The 16916-nt window shown below is 43.9% G+C and overlaps 1 protein-coding gene across 1 annotated transcript in view; it reads right to left on the bottom strand.

The window, feature by feature from the left end:
- Window positions 1–16916, bottom strand: part of TRAIP (TRAF interacting protein) — a 138197-nt gene that overhangs the window by 21176 nt on the left and 100105 nt on the right. The window contains exon 12 of the mRNA XM_029599671.1: window positions 4848–4899. Coding sequence (XP_029455531.1) covers window positions 4848–4899 — 52 coding nt within the window. The remainder of the gene's footprint in view (window positions 1–4847; window positions 4900–16916) is intronic.

Here is a 16916-nt window from a genome sequence, read left to right as displayed (position 1 = left end):
ATGTTAGAAGGACCACAACAGCAAACATATATGTGTGCAACTATTACATTTTAATATCTGAAACTGAAAGGAAATTTTTGTGTCTAAATTAGAGCTCACCACATCCTGGGCATCAGATGGCCATGGTGCCTAGAAATAGCATTCAGGCTTTTAATGCTCTGAAGTTTTTGCTCCTGCAGTTGTGCTGATGCTTTTGACACTGATGATCACCACCTACTCTTTGATACTCTGTCCTTGTTTGGATTGTGGGACTCTGTCTTGTATTAGTTTTCTTCTTACTGCTACCCTCTCACTTTTTAGTGTTTCCTCTGGCAGATCCTCCTCTATTGTCATCCCACTATCAATTAGTGTGCCTCAGATTCTGTCCTTGGCCCTCTTCTCTTAGTATACCAATTCCCTTGATGCTTTGATTCAATACCATCTTTATGCAGATGATTTCCAGAAATTTCATTAGGAATCCAGTCCCAGATCTCAGCCTGCTAGTCTGACATTGCTGCTTGATGTCCAAATGCTACCTTAGACTCTACATCAGGGGTCAGGAACCTTTTTGGCTGAGAGAGCCATAAACGCCACATATTTTAAAATTTAATTCCATGAGAGCCATACAATATGTTTAAAACTAAATACAAGTAAATGTGTGCATTTTATGTAAGATCACACTTTTAAAGTACAATAAGTCTCTGAAAATATTACACCAGGCCTTAAGACACCAATACATCTCCTATTAGGAAAACGGACCAAGTCAGGCTGCTATAGAGTCCTACACAGAAACTACACGCCAGCAGAAAACCTCACCTGAATCACGTGCTGTCCCTCACCTAACATAGAATAAAGAGACCAAAACGCATAACAAGAAGCATGCAGAAAAAACTGAATTGGAAACTGCAACAAGCCAGAGTCTCTGTATGCAGTGTAACAAAGGAAAAAAGAAACATCACCCATCCTTATAAAACAAATCAAGAAATATAAAATCATCAGCAGTAAAACTGTACTAACAAAAAAAACATATTTCAAAACAGCTGAGTGGAATATCCAATAATTAAAAACTCATATAAAACATTTCCAGATACCAACAAAATATTTCAAAATAGCAGACACAAAGACCCAGTAATGAAAAATAATAAGGATACAAAACATTTTTTTTGCTCTGCATACCTGGGAACGTTTGATATCCAGGTGTCCTGAGATTGTTCTGAATTAGCAGGAGGCGGGGTGGTTTGCTTGGAACTTTCTCCTCTCTGTCACATACCAGCGCTCTCTCGCACACTGGCTCTCAATGACACACCTATACACACATGCTCTCAGTACTCACATATACACATGTTTTTTCTCTCTCACTTATATAGGCTCTTAATTACACATTTACACACATGCTGTCTATCTTTTCACGCTTACACACACACACACAGGCTTTCAATCACATAAATACATGCTGTCTTTTTCTCTCACACAGACTCATTCACATGCTTACAAACATGTCCTCTCTTTCTCTCATGTACACACAGGCTCTCAATCACATACTCACATCCTCCCTCACCTAAATCAGCTCTCAATCACACACAGACACACATGGTCTCTCTCTCTCTCATTTAAACACAGGCTCTCAATCACATACTCACATGCTCCATCACCTAAACCAGCTCTCAAACACACACAGACACACATGATCTCTCTCTTACTTATACACACAGGCTCTTAATCATACATACACATGATTTCTCTCACACAAAGGATCTCAATCATACACACATATTCTTTCACACAAACAGGTTTTCAATCACAAACTTACACATACAGGTTCCCAATGGTAAACTTACATTCATGCTCTCTCTTTCACAGGCAGGCTCTTAATCACAGACATACTCTCTTTCACATATACAGGCTCTCAATCATTCACATACATGCAATCTCTCACTCACACACACAGGATCTCAAACACACATGCTTGCTCGCTCATTCACTCTCTCTCTCCCCCACCCCGGGAACTCGCGGCAGCAGCAGCAGCCTCCTCCCAACGCTAACCTCCTTCATTTTCAGCCCTCGCGGAGGTGGAGTCCCATCGGCCGCGGTTGAAGCTCTTCATTTTCCTCCGAGCCGCGCTGCAGTCTTCTTTTCGTCGCGCACGCACCCGATGCTCTCCACTTCCTCTTCCGGGCTGCGGGGGGGGGGGGCGGGAAGAAGAGACCACACTAGCATGGTCTCTGCTTCCCGCGTAGGCACCCGATGCTCTCCACTTCCTCTTCCGGGCCGCGGGGGGCAGGAAGAAGAGAGCACGCCGGTGCCGCTGACTCCAGCTGTCCTGCCGCGTTCCGCCCGAGCTGACAGCATTTTAAGCCCGGGCGGAGGAGGACCGGGGAGCAGCTGGGTCAGCGGGGGACTGGAAAGTGTGGAGACACTTGTCTGCGAGCCAGATGCAGCCCTCAAAAGAGCCATATCTGGCTCGCGAGCCATGGGTTCCCGACCCCTGCTCTACATGGTCAAGACAGGAAACTTTATCTTTCACCCCAAGCCTACTTCTCTTATTCCTCCCTTTTCTATTTCTGTGGATAATGCTGTAATCCTCCCAGTCCCTTCAGCCTATAACGTTGGTGTCATCTTCAACTTCTCTTTTTCCTTCTCTACACATATCAAAATCATGTTTAAAAGTGCCATTTCTTTCTGTATAACATGACCAAAATCTGACCCTTCCTTTCTGAACACACTAGCAGAACCCTTTATTCATGCTCTCATTATCTCTCACTTAAACTACTGCAGCTTTCAGTGAGCCATCTCTCCCCACAACAATCTATCCAAAATTCAGCTGTGCAATTTATCTTTCACCAAAGTTGTTACATCCATATAACCCCTCTTCTGAAGTCATTAAATTGACTTCCTCTCTCTGTTCAAGGTCCTCTTCCTCACAAAAGCCTTTACTCTGCAGCTCCTCACCCATCCTCATGAATTCCGCTCATCAGGCAAGTCAATCTTATCTATGCCCTTCTCTACCGCCAATTCCTGATTCTGTGCTTTCCATCTGGCTGCACCATATGTTTGGAAAGACTTCCTGAGCTTATGCAACATGCTACCTCTCTTGCCTTATTTAAATCCCATCTAAAACCCTATCTTTTTTAGGTTACTTTTAAATCTTAACCCTGGATTAATAATGGGCTATATGATCTTTTTCTGCTGTCCTTCTACATTTCCATGATTGTCCCACCTACAGCCTCAATTTAATAAATGAAATTCCCCAAGTCCCTTTTTCCCTGTATGTTTGTCTTGATTGAAAACTCTACAGGATAGTAATAGTAATATTACCAGTACAGTTCTAGTCTTCCAATGCAGCACCATGCAACTCAATGAATTTGAGCCATGCAATGCCTGAACGCCTGTGCTGGTCTCACAGTCTTGTCAGACTTGAGACCGCAAGACTACCACGGGAATTCAGGCATCATATGGCTCAAACTTATCAAGAGCTATGCAGTGCCAGACTGGAAGACAGCAGATGCTCCAACAGTGCTGGTAGCAACAGTCTAAGGAGACATGAGAGTGAGGGGTAAACCCCAACTCTTGCACCAAACTTTTTTTTGTTCCCTCTCGGCTCCCTGCCCCCCCCCCCCCCCCCCCCCCCCCCCCCCCCCCCAGTATCCCCCAAGCCTCTTTCCTCTTGCACACTATGCTCAGCGTCTTTGCACTCTTCTCCCTTGTCCCCCTATTCCCCTCTACTCCTCCCTGCCAGCCATGCCCTCCCCTCTCACCTGCACCAGTATCCCCCTTCCCAGCTCCTCTTTTTTAATCCCCTGCCCATGGTGCTCAGCATTGCTCCTCTCTACCCATCTCCCCCTGTTTAACTTCATGAGGTATCCAGTGGGGTGCAGAGGGGAAAGTTGCACCTCTCTCACTAAAACCAATGATTCTCTTGTGGGGCAGGCGGGTAGCAAAGCGCGGCGTGCCCTTCTACTGCTCCCAATGCATTTTCTTTTTTAGAAGTTCTCCTTCAACAATTTCACTAGGCTTGGTCAAATCTGTGGCAAGGGTCAAATTTTGCAGCCCTTTCTGCAGCCAGTCAGGGGCCCTGATTATACCTTGGTTTCATACTGTTTGGGATGTTTTTGCTATGAAAAAGATTTTACTTTGTAGAGATGACTATGACAACTATAGTAGCTTTTTCTCATCCTAGTAAAGAGTGGTTTTCTGGAGGCATGAAAACTGCAAAGCTTATCCTTCACTATATACAGTATTAATTGCTGATACAATTCTGTATCCATGTAGTGTAAAATCTGACAACAGGAATCCACAAGATTCCACAGATTATAGCATGGGTCTTTGAGACAGCTGAGGGATCTTGGTCTTGCAATTCAACTGACGAAGTCTGAGGCTAGGAATGGAGAAGAACAACAAAGGAAGGAGACTGTCTCAATATTACAGATATTTATGTTGAAATAAACATTCTGGATAATGGCTCGCCACATTAGGTATAGACCATTGTATTGAATAATGAGAAATGCTCAAAAACGTTTCCCTTTTTGACTTATTTGTAAACAGACAAACATTTCATCTCAATACTACATGTACATGGAGTACAGATGGTTCATAGAGCACTGATTAACAGACTTACATTTAGGAAAAATAAAAGTAGAGAAAAGCCATTTTGGTGGAATGGGATTATTGAAAAGATAACTAGAAGGGGGCCAGATGAGGCCAAGGCAACAAGAATTCCTAAAGCTGGTAAATCAATAACATGCTCAAGCATTTTAGAGAGAAGAGCAGAGAGAAGAAGTTCAGAGAAAGTAGACAACAGCAGCTTTAAAGGAGATGGGAGGAACTAAGGCACAAAGACAAAAAGATAAGCACATCATTTTTCTCGTTACCTTAATTTTACTATCGTGTAAGATATTTTTAGCTGGGCTTCTCACGCGATGTCTGTAAAAGTAAACAAGAAAATTAATATGCATAACAAAGCTGCCTGCAGAACAACATGTAACATTCCGAAAGTTTGCAAGCCAATTAAGAGAGTAAATGAGAGCAGATAAAAATCAAAATGGCCCATCTAGTCTGCTCAGTTGAGATTCATCCTTTTTAGTAGATATGTACTGGAGAAATTACTTACCTGATAATTTCATTTTCCTTAGAGTAGACAGATGGACTCAGGACCAGTGGGTTTATGCTCCCCTGCCAGCAGATGGAGACTGAGCAAGCTGATGTCACAGTATATATATATGCAGGCTGGGGTCACTGCTGCAGTGACCCCAGCCTGCCAGTATTCTCTTCAAAATCAACTGTGGACAGACTAGCAAAAAACTATTAAAAACGTGATTAAAAACAGATAACCAGAACCATACTAAACCAACAAATACTGAACTCACATAAGATTCTAGGTACTCCAAGCTAGGAACTGTATGAACACTTACCAGTAATCCTTTGGGACCCAGAGCCCCACAGGATCATTGACACACTCGTGCAGCAGCCAAGGGCGGGAAGCTGAGTCCATCTGTCTACACCAAGGAAAACAAAATTATCAGGTAAGTAATTTCTCCATTTCCTAGCATGAAGACAGATGGACTCAGGACCAGCGGGATGTACCAAAGCTACTTCCCAACAGGGTAGGAGGCTATCCACGGTCCAGTCATCACCACACATGCAAAGGCTACATCCTCCCAGACATGCACATCCAGATGATAAAACCTGGAAAAAGGGTGTAAGGAAGACCACGTCGCAGCTCAGCAGATATCGACGAGAGATAACAGATTAACCTCCGCTCATGACACTGCCTGAGCCCTAGTGGAATGAGTCCTAAACTGAATATGCAATAGCTTTCCAGTATCCACACATGCGGCCATGACTATCTTCTTAATCCAACGAACTATGGTAACCAGCGAAGACGGAACACCCTGCTTACTCCTGCCATGGAGAACAAACAGGTGATCCGTCTTTTGAAAAGACTCAGAGCCCTCCAGATACTGCATGAGAAGACACTTACCATCCAAGAAGCGCAAAAGGCAAAACGCCTCTGCATCCCTGACCTTATCCAGGGATGGCAAGGAGACTGAATCAAATGAAAGTCCGAGGCTACCTTAAGAACATGCCATACTGGGTCAGACCAAGGGTCCATCAAGCCCAGCATTCTGTTTCCAACAGTGGCCAATCCAGACCATAAGAACCTGGCAAGTACCCAAAAACTAAGTCTATTTCATGTTACCGTTGCTAGTAATAGCAGTGGCTATTTTCTAAGTCAACTTAATTAATAGCAGGTAATGGAATTCTCCTGCAAGAACTCATCCAATCCTTTTTTTAAACACAGCTATACTAACTGAACTAACCACGTCCTCTGGCAACAAATTCCAGAGTTTAATTGTGCCTTGAGAGAAGAAGAACTTTCTCCAATTACTTTTAAATGTGCCACATGCTAACTTCATTGAATGCCCCTTAGTCTATTATCTGAAAAACTAAATAACCGATTCACATCTACCCGTTCTAGACCTCTCATGATTTTAAACACCTCTATCATATCCCCCCCAGCCGTCTCTTCTCCAAGCTGAAAAGTCCTAACCTCTTTAGTCTTTCCTCATAGGGGAGCTGTTCCATTCCCCTTATCATTTTCGTCGCCCTTCTCTGGTTCCTTCTCCATCGCAATTATTTCTTTTTTGAGATATGGCAACCAGAATTGTACACAGTATTCAAGGTGGGGTCTCACCATGGAGCAATACAGAGGCATTATGACATTTTCCGTTTTATTCACCATTCCCTTCCTAATAATTCCCAAAATTCTGTTTGCCTTTTTGACTGCCGCAGCACACTGAACCAACGATTTCAAAGTGTTATCCACTATGACGCCTAGATCTCTTTTTCTTGGGTTATAGCACCTAATATGGAACCTAACATTGTGTAACTATAGCATGGCTTATTTTTCCCTATATGCATCACCTTGCACTTATCCACATTAAATTTCATCTGCCATTTGGATGCCCAATTTTCCAGTCTCACAAGGTCTTCCTGCAATTTATCACAATCTGCTTGTGATTTAACTACTCTGAACAATTTTGTATCATCTGCAAATTTGATTACCTCACTCTTCGTATTTCTTTCCAGATCATTTATAAATATATTGAAAAGTAAGGGTCCCGATACAGATCCCTGAGGCACTCCACTGCCCACTCCCTTCCACTGAGAAAATTGTCCATTTAATCCTACTCTCTGTTTCCTGTCTTTTAGCCAGTTTGCAATCCACGAAAGGACATCGCCACCTATACCATGACTTTTTACTTTTCTTAGAAGCCTCTCATGAGGAACTTTCATGAGGAACTTTCATGAGAAGAGACCACATATCACCAATTCTCAAAGACCTACACTGGCTGCCAATTCACTACAGAATCATATATAAGTCCATAACCATTATTTACAAAACCATACATCAACACTCTCAGCTCAACCTTCAAATTCCTCTCAAAAAATTCACTTCCAACAGACCAATCAGAGAGTCCTACAGAGAATCCCTACAAGTACCACATTCCAAAACCATGCGGCACATAACAGCCAGAGACAGGGCTTTTTCCACCGCAGGACCAACACTGTGGAACTCCATCCCACCAGATTTGCGACAGGAACCCTGCCTCCCCACATTTAGGAAAAGACTCAAAACGTGGCTATTTATGAAAGCATTTCCTGACCTAAACTGAACCTTAATCCGTCTTTGACTAGTCACTTAGACTCTGCCTTAACATGGCAATTAACTCCACAGCATCAGGGCAATTCATTATTGCCTCAATTGCATTGATAGGCATATATGTACTCTCTATTAAAACCCCAGCTTCTTTTCTCTGTTCCAAGTTATATTACTCCCTTGTTTTATTGTAACTGCAACCCTTAACTTTCACTTGTTTAATGTTTACTATTACTACTACCATTATTATTTATGTTATTTAATGTTATTTATGACCTTTTGTTCCCTCTACACTTGTTAATTGTAAACAGACATGATGCGATATTTATTGCGAATGCTGGTATAGAAAAACTTTAAATAAATAAATAAATAAATAAATAAATAAACTTTATCAAACGCCTTCTGAAAATCCAAGTACACTACATCTACCGGTTCACCATTATCCACATGTTTATTAACTCCTTCAAAAAAGTAAAGCAGATTTGTGAGGCAAGGTCTTGTAAAGCTTAGTATTACAGTACATTTCTACCTTGGATCTGACTGACTCAACGTTTCAAAATCTGTCACGTCTTGAGAAGACTGCTTTACAAGAACTACAATCAGCATCAGATCTTATAATAAAACCAGCTGATAAAGGTGGTATGATAGTTGTGCAAAATAGAATTGATTATGAATCTGAAATATTGCGCCAATTAGATGATACTCGATTCTATCAACGTCTGGATCTAAATCCCACCTCTGAAATACAGAATCTCATTGCTTCCATCGTACAACTTGGTGTCAAGTCCATTTTTTTGACTTTAAAAGAAGCCAATTTTTTGACAAAGAAATATCCACGTGTTTTATACATTGCCCAAGATACATAAAAATGTTGATCACCCTCCGGGACGCCCAATTGTATCTGGTTGTGGTTCAGTGCTGGAACTGTTGTCTCGATTTATTGATCACTTTTTAGCTCCGTTTGTTCCCCTGATGCCCTCTTATATTAGAGATTCATCAGATATGATTGTCTTCTTGGAACACCTAGAGGTTGACACCACTGATTTAAAAATGGCTACCTTAAACGTGGAAGCTTTGTACACCTCTATTCCACAGGATGAGGCGATTGATATCGCAGAAACTTTTTTTGAACAACGACTAAGACCTCATCGAATCCCTAGTGATTTTCTGGTACAATTGTTACAAATTGCTTTAAAGAAAAATTTCTTTTCTTTTAATCAAGATTTTTTTCTTCAAAACGTGTGGCACCGCCATGGGGGCCACCATGGCTCCAGACTTAGCCAACCTCTACATGCATCATTTCGAGGAACAATGGCTCAATGATCATCCCTATAAACGACAGTTATTGGTGTGGAAAAGATACATCGATGACGTCTTTGTACTATGGAATGGGGACGAAGATGCTTTTGGATCTTTTTTGTGTTGGCTAAATTCTTTGAATACTCATTTGAAATTTACTGCCACTATTGAAACTCATTCCATTACATTTCTTGATATACAGATTACCATTATTGATGGGAAGTTCATCACTTTTTTGGAAACCAGTGAGTTCTAACACCTACTTACATTTCTCCAGCGCACATCCAAGGAACTTTAAACGCAATTTACCTGTCAGCCAGTTCATTCGTCTGAGACGTCTCTGCACTACTACAGTGGACTTTGAATTACAATCTAAGTCTCTACGTGACCGGTTTTTAGCCAGAGGATACCCTCATTCAAGCATTCGGAAGGCTTATCTACGGGCGAAATACTCACATCGCGAATGGCTGTTTCTTCCCCGACCTGTGGAAGATTCTTCACATCACATCTGTATCTTACCATATTCCTCTGTGGCCTTCAAGATTCGCCAGTCTATACTTAAATATTGGCATGTTTTGCAAACAAATGCTGTTTTTAGTTTACCTCCGAGAATCACTTTCTCTCGTGCCATGAATTAAAAAAATTTTTTGGTGAAATCGGACAGTTCTTTGACGTCATACACACCATATATGTCAACAGGTTCACATAAGCCTTGTAATACCTGTTCAGTGTGTCAATCCTCCATGACGATTAAAGATAAACTGACTGTATCTTCTGGCTATAACATATTTTTGAGACATGACACAACTTGTGATTCTTCTATGGTAGTCTATTTGATAGAATGTCCCTGCTCTTTACTTTATATTGGGAAAACAAAACGTCTTTTAAAGACGAGAATGATTGAGCATCGCTCTAACATTAGAAATGCCAGAGTAAATGAACCTCTAGTTTCTCACTGCACGGAGATGGGACACACTTTTGAGGATTTACATTTTTGTGTCATCGATCATGTCCCCGTACATTGGCGTGGGGGTGATCGAGAACGCATTTTACTACAATCTGAACAACGCTGGATCTACCGTTTAAAAACCGTTCATCCATCAGGACTGAATAGCGAGCTAGATTTACATGTCTTTTTGGGCTAATTTCTTGTTTACTACCATTGACAGATCATTTTTTGGTCGCTGTATCAATTTATCAATGATGGCTGACGTCATTACAAAATGGCGTATTTAAAGGGACGCCAGCCTCGGTTCGGGTTCCTCCATTTGTTTCCTTTTCAAGATGGTTGAGACGTCTGGTCCCGTCTAAGGTAGCCATGGTGTCATCAGATAAGTATTGGTTCAACTTTTCCCTTTATTATAAATGTGCAACCTCTTTTTCATTTATTTTATTTTAGAGATGTGGCTCTTGTTAGAATTGTTTCTATACGCCCCTGAGGAAGCTTACCCAGCGAAACACCGGCCAGTGTAGGGCTTTCCTACTAATTACATATGAAAGAGTCATTTTTGTTCATATGAATGGAGGACTGTTTTAATTTGAAAAAAGAAAAAAGAAGAAAAAATATTGTGTTGCATTAAAATAATGATGAAGGTGGATGATAGATAAGACCGGTTAGTGTCTACTTGAAAGTGACATATAACGTCAAGGCTTGCTGACACCTTCATAGGCTATTAATTGAAGTGCTATTTTTTGGGTTCCACATTTTTGGTGATTTGATTATGTGTTGTGGTTAACCGCTGACTCCCTTGTGTGAGTAGGGTAATTGAAGTCTCCCACTATTACCGCCGTACCAATTTGGTTAGCTTCCCTAATTTCTCTTAGCATTTCACTATCAGTCTCACCATCTTGACCAGGTGGACGGTAGTATACTCCTATCACTATAGTCTTCCCCAACACACAAGGGATTTCTACCCATAAAGATTAAATTGTGCATTTAGTCTCATGCAGGATGTTTATCCTGTTGGACTCTATGCCATCACAGACAAAGCGCCACATCGCCTCCCAGGTGCTCCTCTCTGTCATTGCGATATAATTTGTACCCCTGTATAGCACTGTCCCATTGGTTGTCCTCCTTCCAACATGTCTCTGAGATGCCAATTAAGTCTATGTCATCATTCACTGCTATACATTCTAATTCTCTCATTTTACTTCTTAGACTTCTGGCATTAGCATACAAACATTTCAAAGTTTGTTTTTTGTTTGTATTTTCATTCTGCTTTTTAATTGATAGGGATAATTTAGAATTTTTTAGCTCAGCTGAGTTTTTAGTTGCAGGCACTTGGACTACTTTTCTTATTATTGGAACCTCACTGTCGGGATGCCCTAATTCTAATGCATCATTAGTAGCCTTTGAAGATACCTCTCTCCGAACCATGCACTGCTGAGCGACTGTCAGCATTCCCCTTTCTTCTAGTTTAAAAGCTGCTCTATCTCCTTTTTAAAAGTTAGAGCCAGCAGTCTGGTTACACCCTGGTTAAGGTGGAGCCCATCCCTTCAGAAGAGACTCCCCCTTTCCCAATAGGTTCCCCAGTTCCTAACAAAACTGAATCCCTCTTCTATGCACCATTGTCTCATTCACGCATTGAGATTCCGGAGCTCTGCCTGCCTCCGGTGACCTGCGCGTGGAACAGGGAGCATTTCAGAGAATGCTACCCTGGAGGTTCTGGATTTAAGCTTTCTACAAAGAGTCTAAATTTGGCTTCCAGAACCTCCCTCCCACATTTTCCTATGTCGTTGGTGCCAACATGAACCATGACAGCCGGCTCCTCCCCAGCACTGTCTAAAATCCTATCTAGGTGACACGTGAGGTCCGCCACCTTCGCACCAGGTAGGCATGTTACCAGGCGATCCTCACGCCCACCAGCCACCCAGCTGTCTACATTACTAATAATCGAATCACCAACTATGACAGCCAACCAAACCCTTCCCTCCTAGGCAAGAAGGATGGAACAATACGCAGCTGTAACTCTGGGGAGTCACCCGAAGGAACGGCTCCCAGCAAGACAAGGCCTGCAGCTCAGGAATCCGATGTGCAGAACATATAGCCACCTGGAACACAGTCTTCAAACTCAACACCGTAAGGAAAGGATATGCGGTGGTTGGAAAGGAGGGGCCGCCAAAAAGTCCAAGCACCAAATCAAGACTACACAATAGAACCAGTAACCTCAAGGAAGCCTAAGGTGCTTCACGCCCTTCAAAAAACGGGCCACATCAAGATGAGACAGCAAGGAAACACCACTCACCAGGCCTCTGAAAAAGGCAAGAGCTGCAACCTGCACCTTCAAGGAATTAAGGGCCAAGCCTTTATTCAAACCATCCTGCAAAAAATCCAGAAAAAGAGGGATCTTAACTGAACAAGGCCTCACACCAGGCCTCAAAAACTCTCCAAACCCGCATATAAGCCAAGGAAGTGGAGAACTTACGAGCGCGGAGTAAAGTTGCAATCACCGCAGAGGAATAACCACGCTTTAACAGGCAAGACCTCTCAAGGGCCTAACCATAAGATAGAATCGAGTTGGATCCTTGTGAAGAACCAGTCTTTGCTGAAGCAGATCCATGTGTGGCAGAAGATGAAGGTGGGCCTCCACCAGGAGTTGTTGCAAATCCGCAAAGCATGGATGCCTGGGCCAGTCCGGCGTCACCAGGAGTACTAGCCCACTATGGCCTTTGATATTGCAAATTATCCTGCTCAGCAAGGGCCACAGAGGAAAGGCATAAAGCAATCTGTCTTCCTCGCAGACTTGTACGAGAGCGGCTATTCCCAGGGACCACGGTTCTCTCCTGCGACTGAAGAAGAGAGAAACCTTTGCATATTGAGAAGTCGCCAGCAGGTCTAGGAACGGAAGGCCCCAGCAATCCACAATCAGCTGAAACACTTCGGCTGACAATACCCACTCTCCTGGGTCCAGACACCCCCTGCTGAGAAAGTCCACTCTTACGTTGTCATTTCCTGTATTGTGAGAGGCTGAGATCATTTGTAGATGACCTTCCGCCCGGACCAAGATAGCTGCCGATTGAGTAGCAGGGAGAAGTCGCCTCTCTCTAACCTGCTTTTCTTCTTTGAATTCCTGTGGTTTATTACCTACGAATTATGCCTCATACGAAATGTAAGGCAAAAGTTAAGGAACTTTCTCAGTCTATGCTCTTGTCGGAACTGATACAGCAGAGAATTGAGCGATTTCTTTTTTCTATGCCAGAACTGGGAAGTGAGGCCGCTGTGGGGAATGGAGCGGAGCGAACCCCTGCCCTCTTTGCCGATGAAATATCACTAAGCCCCTAGAACGCCGATCCCTCCCTTCAGAATACCTGTGGTATGTGAGAATTCTTTAATGTCTACTCCTCTTCAAGAGAGGGGAAGGACAAATTATTCTGATACAGGACAAATGCCGCTCTCCGACTCTGTACCTACGGCAGACCCGGCGGGGTTGGAAACTTTTGATACTTTAATGAAGACTCAAGTGACTACGTTAAGAGCAATACAAGAGTTGGTCTAATGGCATTAACATCCTGCAGAGTGAAGGAGATGAGGCTACAGAAATCCCAAGTATGCAATTTAAAATAAGAAAGACAGCAATAACACCACTGGATAGTGTTTGGGAAGTTTTGGCCTCTTTAGAAACTGCTATTTCTTCAATTACTCGAATTACCTCAGATACAAACAAACAAATATTAGCTATGGAAAGTTTGATTACTGTGCAAGATTCAAAGATTCAAGCTTTGGAAACTAAGTTTTCTTCATATGAAAAAATACAGCAAGGCTTGGTACATTTTGAGATAATTGCTTCTAAGAAAATTGAGAATATAGAAAATATAATAAGGAGCCTGAATCAAAGGGTTCTTAACTTTCCGGTGCTCAAATCTATAATCACTAATGGATTTCTTTAAAAGTTACATTGTGAAAGTCCTTAAGATCCCAGCTAACGCAATGCCTCTTATAACGAAAGCTTACCATTTACCACGAGAGGAGATAGACTCTTTAGGAACTGCGACTCAGGAGCAACATAATATGGATATTACTGATTTATTGGAACTTTCTCAAGAGATGGAGATTTCTCAAAGGGGAACTTTGCTAATTTCTTTTGCCTTTATGAGTGAAAGGAATACGGTGTTAAGGTTTTTCTTGCGAAATAGGAATCTTACCTTCCATGGAAAGCAGGTCTGGATTTATCCAGACGTGACAAGAGTAACTCAAGAACGACTAAAGAGACTTCCGGCGATGACGTAAGACGAGACGGAAGCAGGGGGATAGAGCTCCGCGGCCCCACTCAGTAATTATCGAATTTACTTACTTTTGTTGCTCTTGTGGGCTCCCTGGACCCCCCCCCCCGACCGCTGTGGGAAGTGCCCCTGCTCACATTTCCGTGCCTGCCGGGCGTGGAATGCGCCGCACCGGCACACGAGGCAGGACAGAACGACGGCTGCAGAAACCGCGTGGTGCCAAGATGGCGGAGTCGCCCGCCCCTGCTGAGCCTGTTTTGGCTGAAATTTCAGAGGGAGCCTTGCAAAAAATATCCTATAGCGTCACGGCAGCCCTGGATGGTAGGCTGATTAAGCTGCAATCGGCTATAGAGGATATTAAAACGGCTGTTGAAGGGCACTCAAAGCGGCTGGACTTTGCTGAAAACACCATCTCTGATTTGGGTGACAGAATGGCTGCCTCCGAACGCCATGTGACTGAGCTGAGGGCCCAGCAAAAAGACCTGATGGCTAAAATGGAGGAACAGGAGGATCGTGGGCGGAGGAACAATTTAAAAATCATCGGCCTGCCCGAGTCTGTTACTGAGGCGGAACTCCGCTCCATAGTTGAGGACTGGCTCCCTAATCAGGTGGGCTTGGACTTGGCGGGAGAGCGGTTGCAATGCGAGCGGGTGCACCGTGTGGGCCCCCTGCGGGAGGGACAAGGCCGGCCCCGACCTGTTATGGCCCGCATATTAAATTGGCACCATAAAACCCTACTTCTTAGGGCGTACAGACAGCAGGAGAAATTGGAGCACTCTGGCTGCAGGCTACTGCTCTTTAATGATTTTTCTGCAGGCACAGCAGCGCAACGGAAGTTGATGGCCCCGGCTTGCACGGCTCTTCATCGGCGTGGCATTAGATTTGCCCTGTTATACCCTGCAAAGTTGCGGGTGCACCATAATAACCAAACTACGTTCCTACTCTCCAAAGCTGAAGCGGATAGTTTTTTGGCATCGCTTCCGCAAGGTGCTGCTGAGTGAACAGACAGTCCCTTACGCGGAGTGGTGAGGATTTGACTCCAATACAGCTCTTGAGGACTGTTCTAACCCCTGGAAAGATTTTTTCTTCGCCTCCACGTGTCTTGGACTGACCTCAGTGCCAATTTCCTTTGTCTATCATACACACTGGTCAGCTGGTTCGCTGTTTGTTGCGTTTGAGTTCTGCCCTGGGAATTCTTGATATTTTCTCATCCCCCATAAAGCCTGTGCAGTGATCGGACTTCTATTGGGGGATTGATGGTTGGGCACTGTTGTTGTGTTGTTTGGGGTACTTGGTTTTGGTTGGGGGGAGGGGGGGGCAGGGTGGGGCTGGGGGTGGGGACCTCCGACCTTTGTAGCAGTAGGTCGGGACCCCGCACCTGGGAGTGGTGGAGGGTTTTGGTGGGTTTGGGGGAATGAGTGTGGGGGTTAGAGTGTGTGAATGTCGGGGGGGGGAGTGAGTGGGCAAGGGGATATGGAATGGTCTCCTAAGCAGTGTATCCTTATTGTGGGTTTATTCTGTTTTGTATGCTCCTTCCTTTTTCTGTCCCTGCGGCCTAGGCTGGGAGGCCGTGGAGACTTTCAGCTGTTTGTTTCTAGGAACCCTATGGGGCTTCCGGGTTTAAGCTGGTTTTTCTTCTCTTCTCATGACCCAGGTTAAGCTAGTTTCTCTCAATGTAGATGGAATCCATTCCCCTATCAAACGTACTAAGTTAAATGCGTTGTTTAAACGCCTGAAGGCGCAGGTGGTTTTCCTTCAAGAAACCCATCTGGGCGATGCGGAACATGCTAAATTGAGACGTGATTGGGTGGGCCAGTGTTATTATTCCTCCTTTAATAGGAGGCAGAGGGGAGTTGCCATCCTCATCCACAAACAATTGCCCTTTCAATTGATTCGGACTTGTCAGGATGTCGAGGGGCGGTATGTCCTGGTGGCGGGCACTCTCTATCAAAAGAAAGTGGTCTTTTGTAACATTTATGCCCCGAATGTGTACTCTCCGGGGTTTTTTAACGCGTTAATACGCCTGTTGATGGACTTCCAGGATCATGATTTCATAGTAGGCGGTGACTTTAATATGGTGGCGAACAAAAGTGCAGATATTAAACCTCCCAAACTGGTTTCTGAGGCTGATGGGACTAAGGGAGTTAATCTGCTTTGCCAGGAGATGCAGCTTATAGATGCGTGGCGGGTCCTCCACCCTCAGGACAGGGATTTTACCTTTTACTCACATCCACATCATACGTACTCTCGGTTAGATTATCTGCTCCTGTCTGAACGTTGCTTCCCTCATTTGCTAGCAACCTCTATTGAACCCATTGCGCTGACGGATCATGCCCCGATTACTATGACTTTTAGCTGGGGGTCAACGGCCCATTTACCCTTTTCTTGGCGTATGCGCCCGGATCTGTATTGGGATCCTGAATTTAAATTATATTTGCAAGATAAGTGGGCAGAGTATGTGGAGCATAATTGTACTCCTGGGGTTGGCCCCGGCATAGTCTGGGAGGCAGGGAAAGCAGTGATGAGGGGGGCCATCATAGCTTATGTGGCGAGGCAAAATAGGCTGCGAAATGCGGAGATCCTCCGGCTCACGGCTCGCTTGAAGGTAGCTCAGCTTTCCCATACGGACTCCATGACGCCTGAGGCTAAGGCCTCCTTTGACTCGGCTCGCCTGGCTTTGAATACTCTTTTACACTTGCGAGCATCCAAATCTATTCGATACTATCGTTATCAATTACATAGATATGGCAATAAGACTGGA

Source organism: Rhinatrema bivittatum, chromosome 4, assembly GCF_901001135.1.
Source record: "Rhinatrema bivittatum chromosome 4, aRhiBiv1.1, whole genome shotgun sequence".
Lineage (NCBI taxonomy): Eukaryota > Metazoa > Chordata > Amphibia > Gymnophiona > Rhinatrematidae > Rhinatrema > Rhinatrema bivittatum.
The sequence above is the reverse complement of the archived record's forward strand: the minus strand, read 5'-3'. Positions and strand labels throughout refer to the sequence as shown.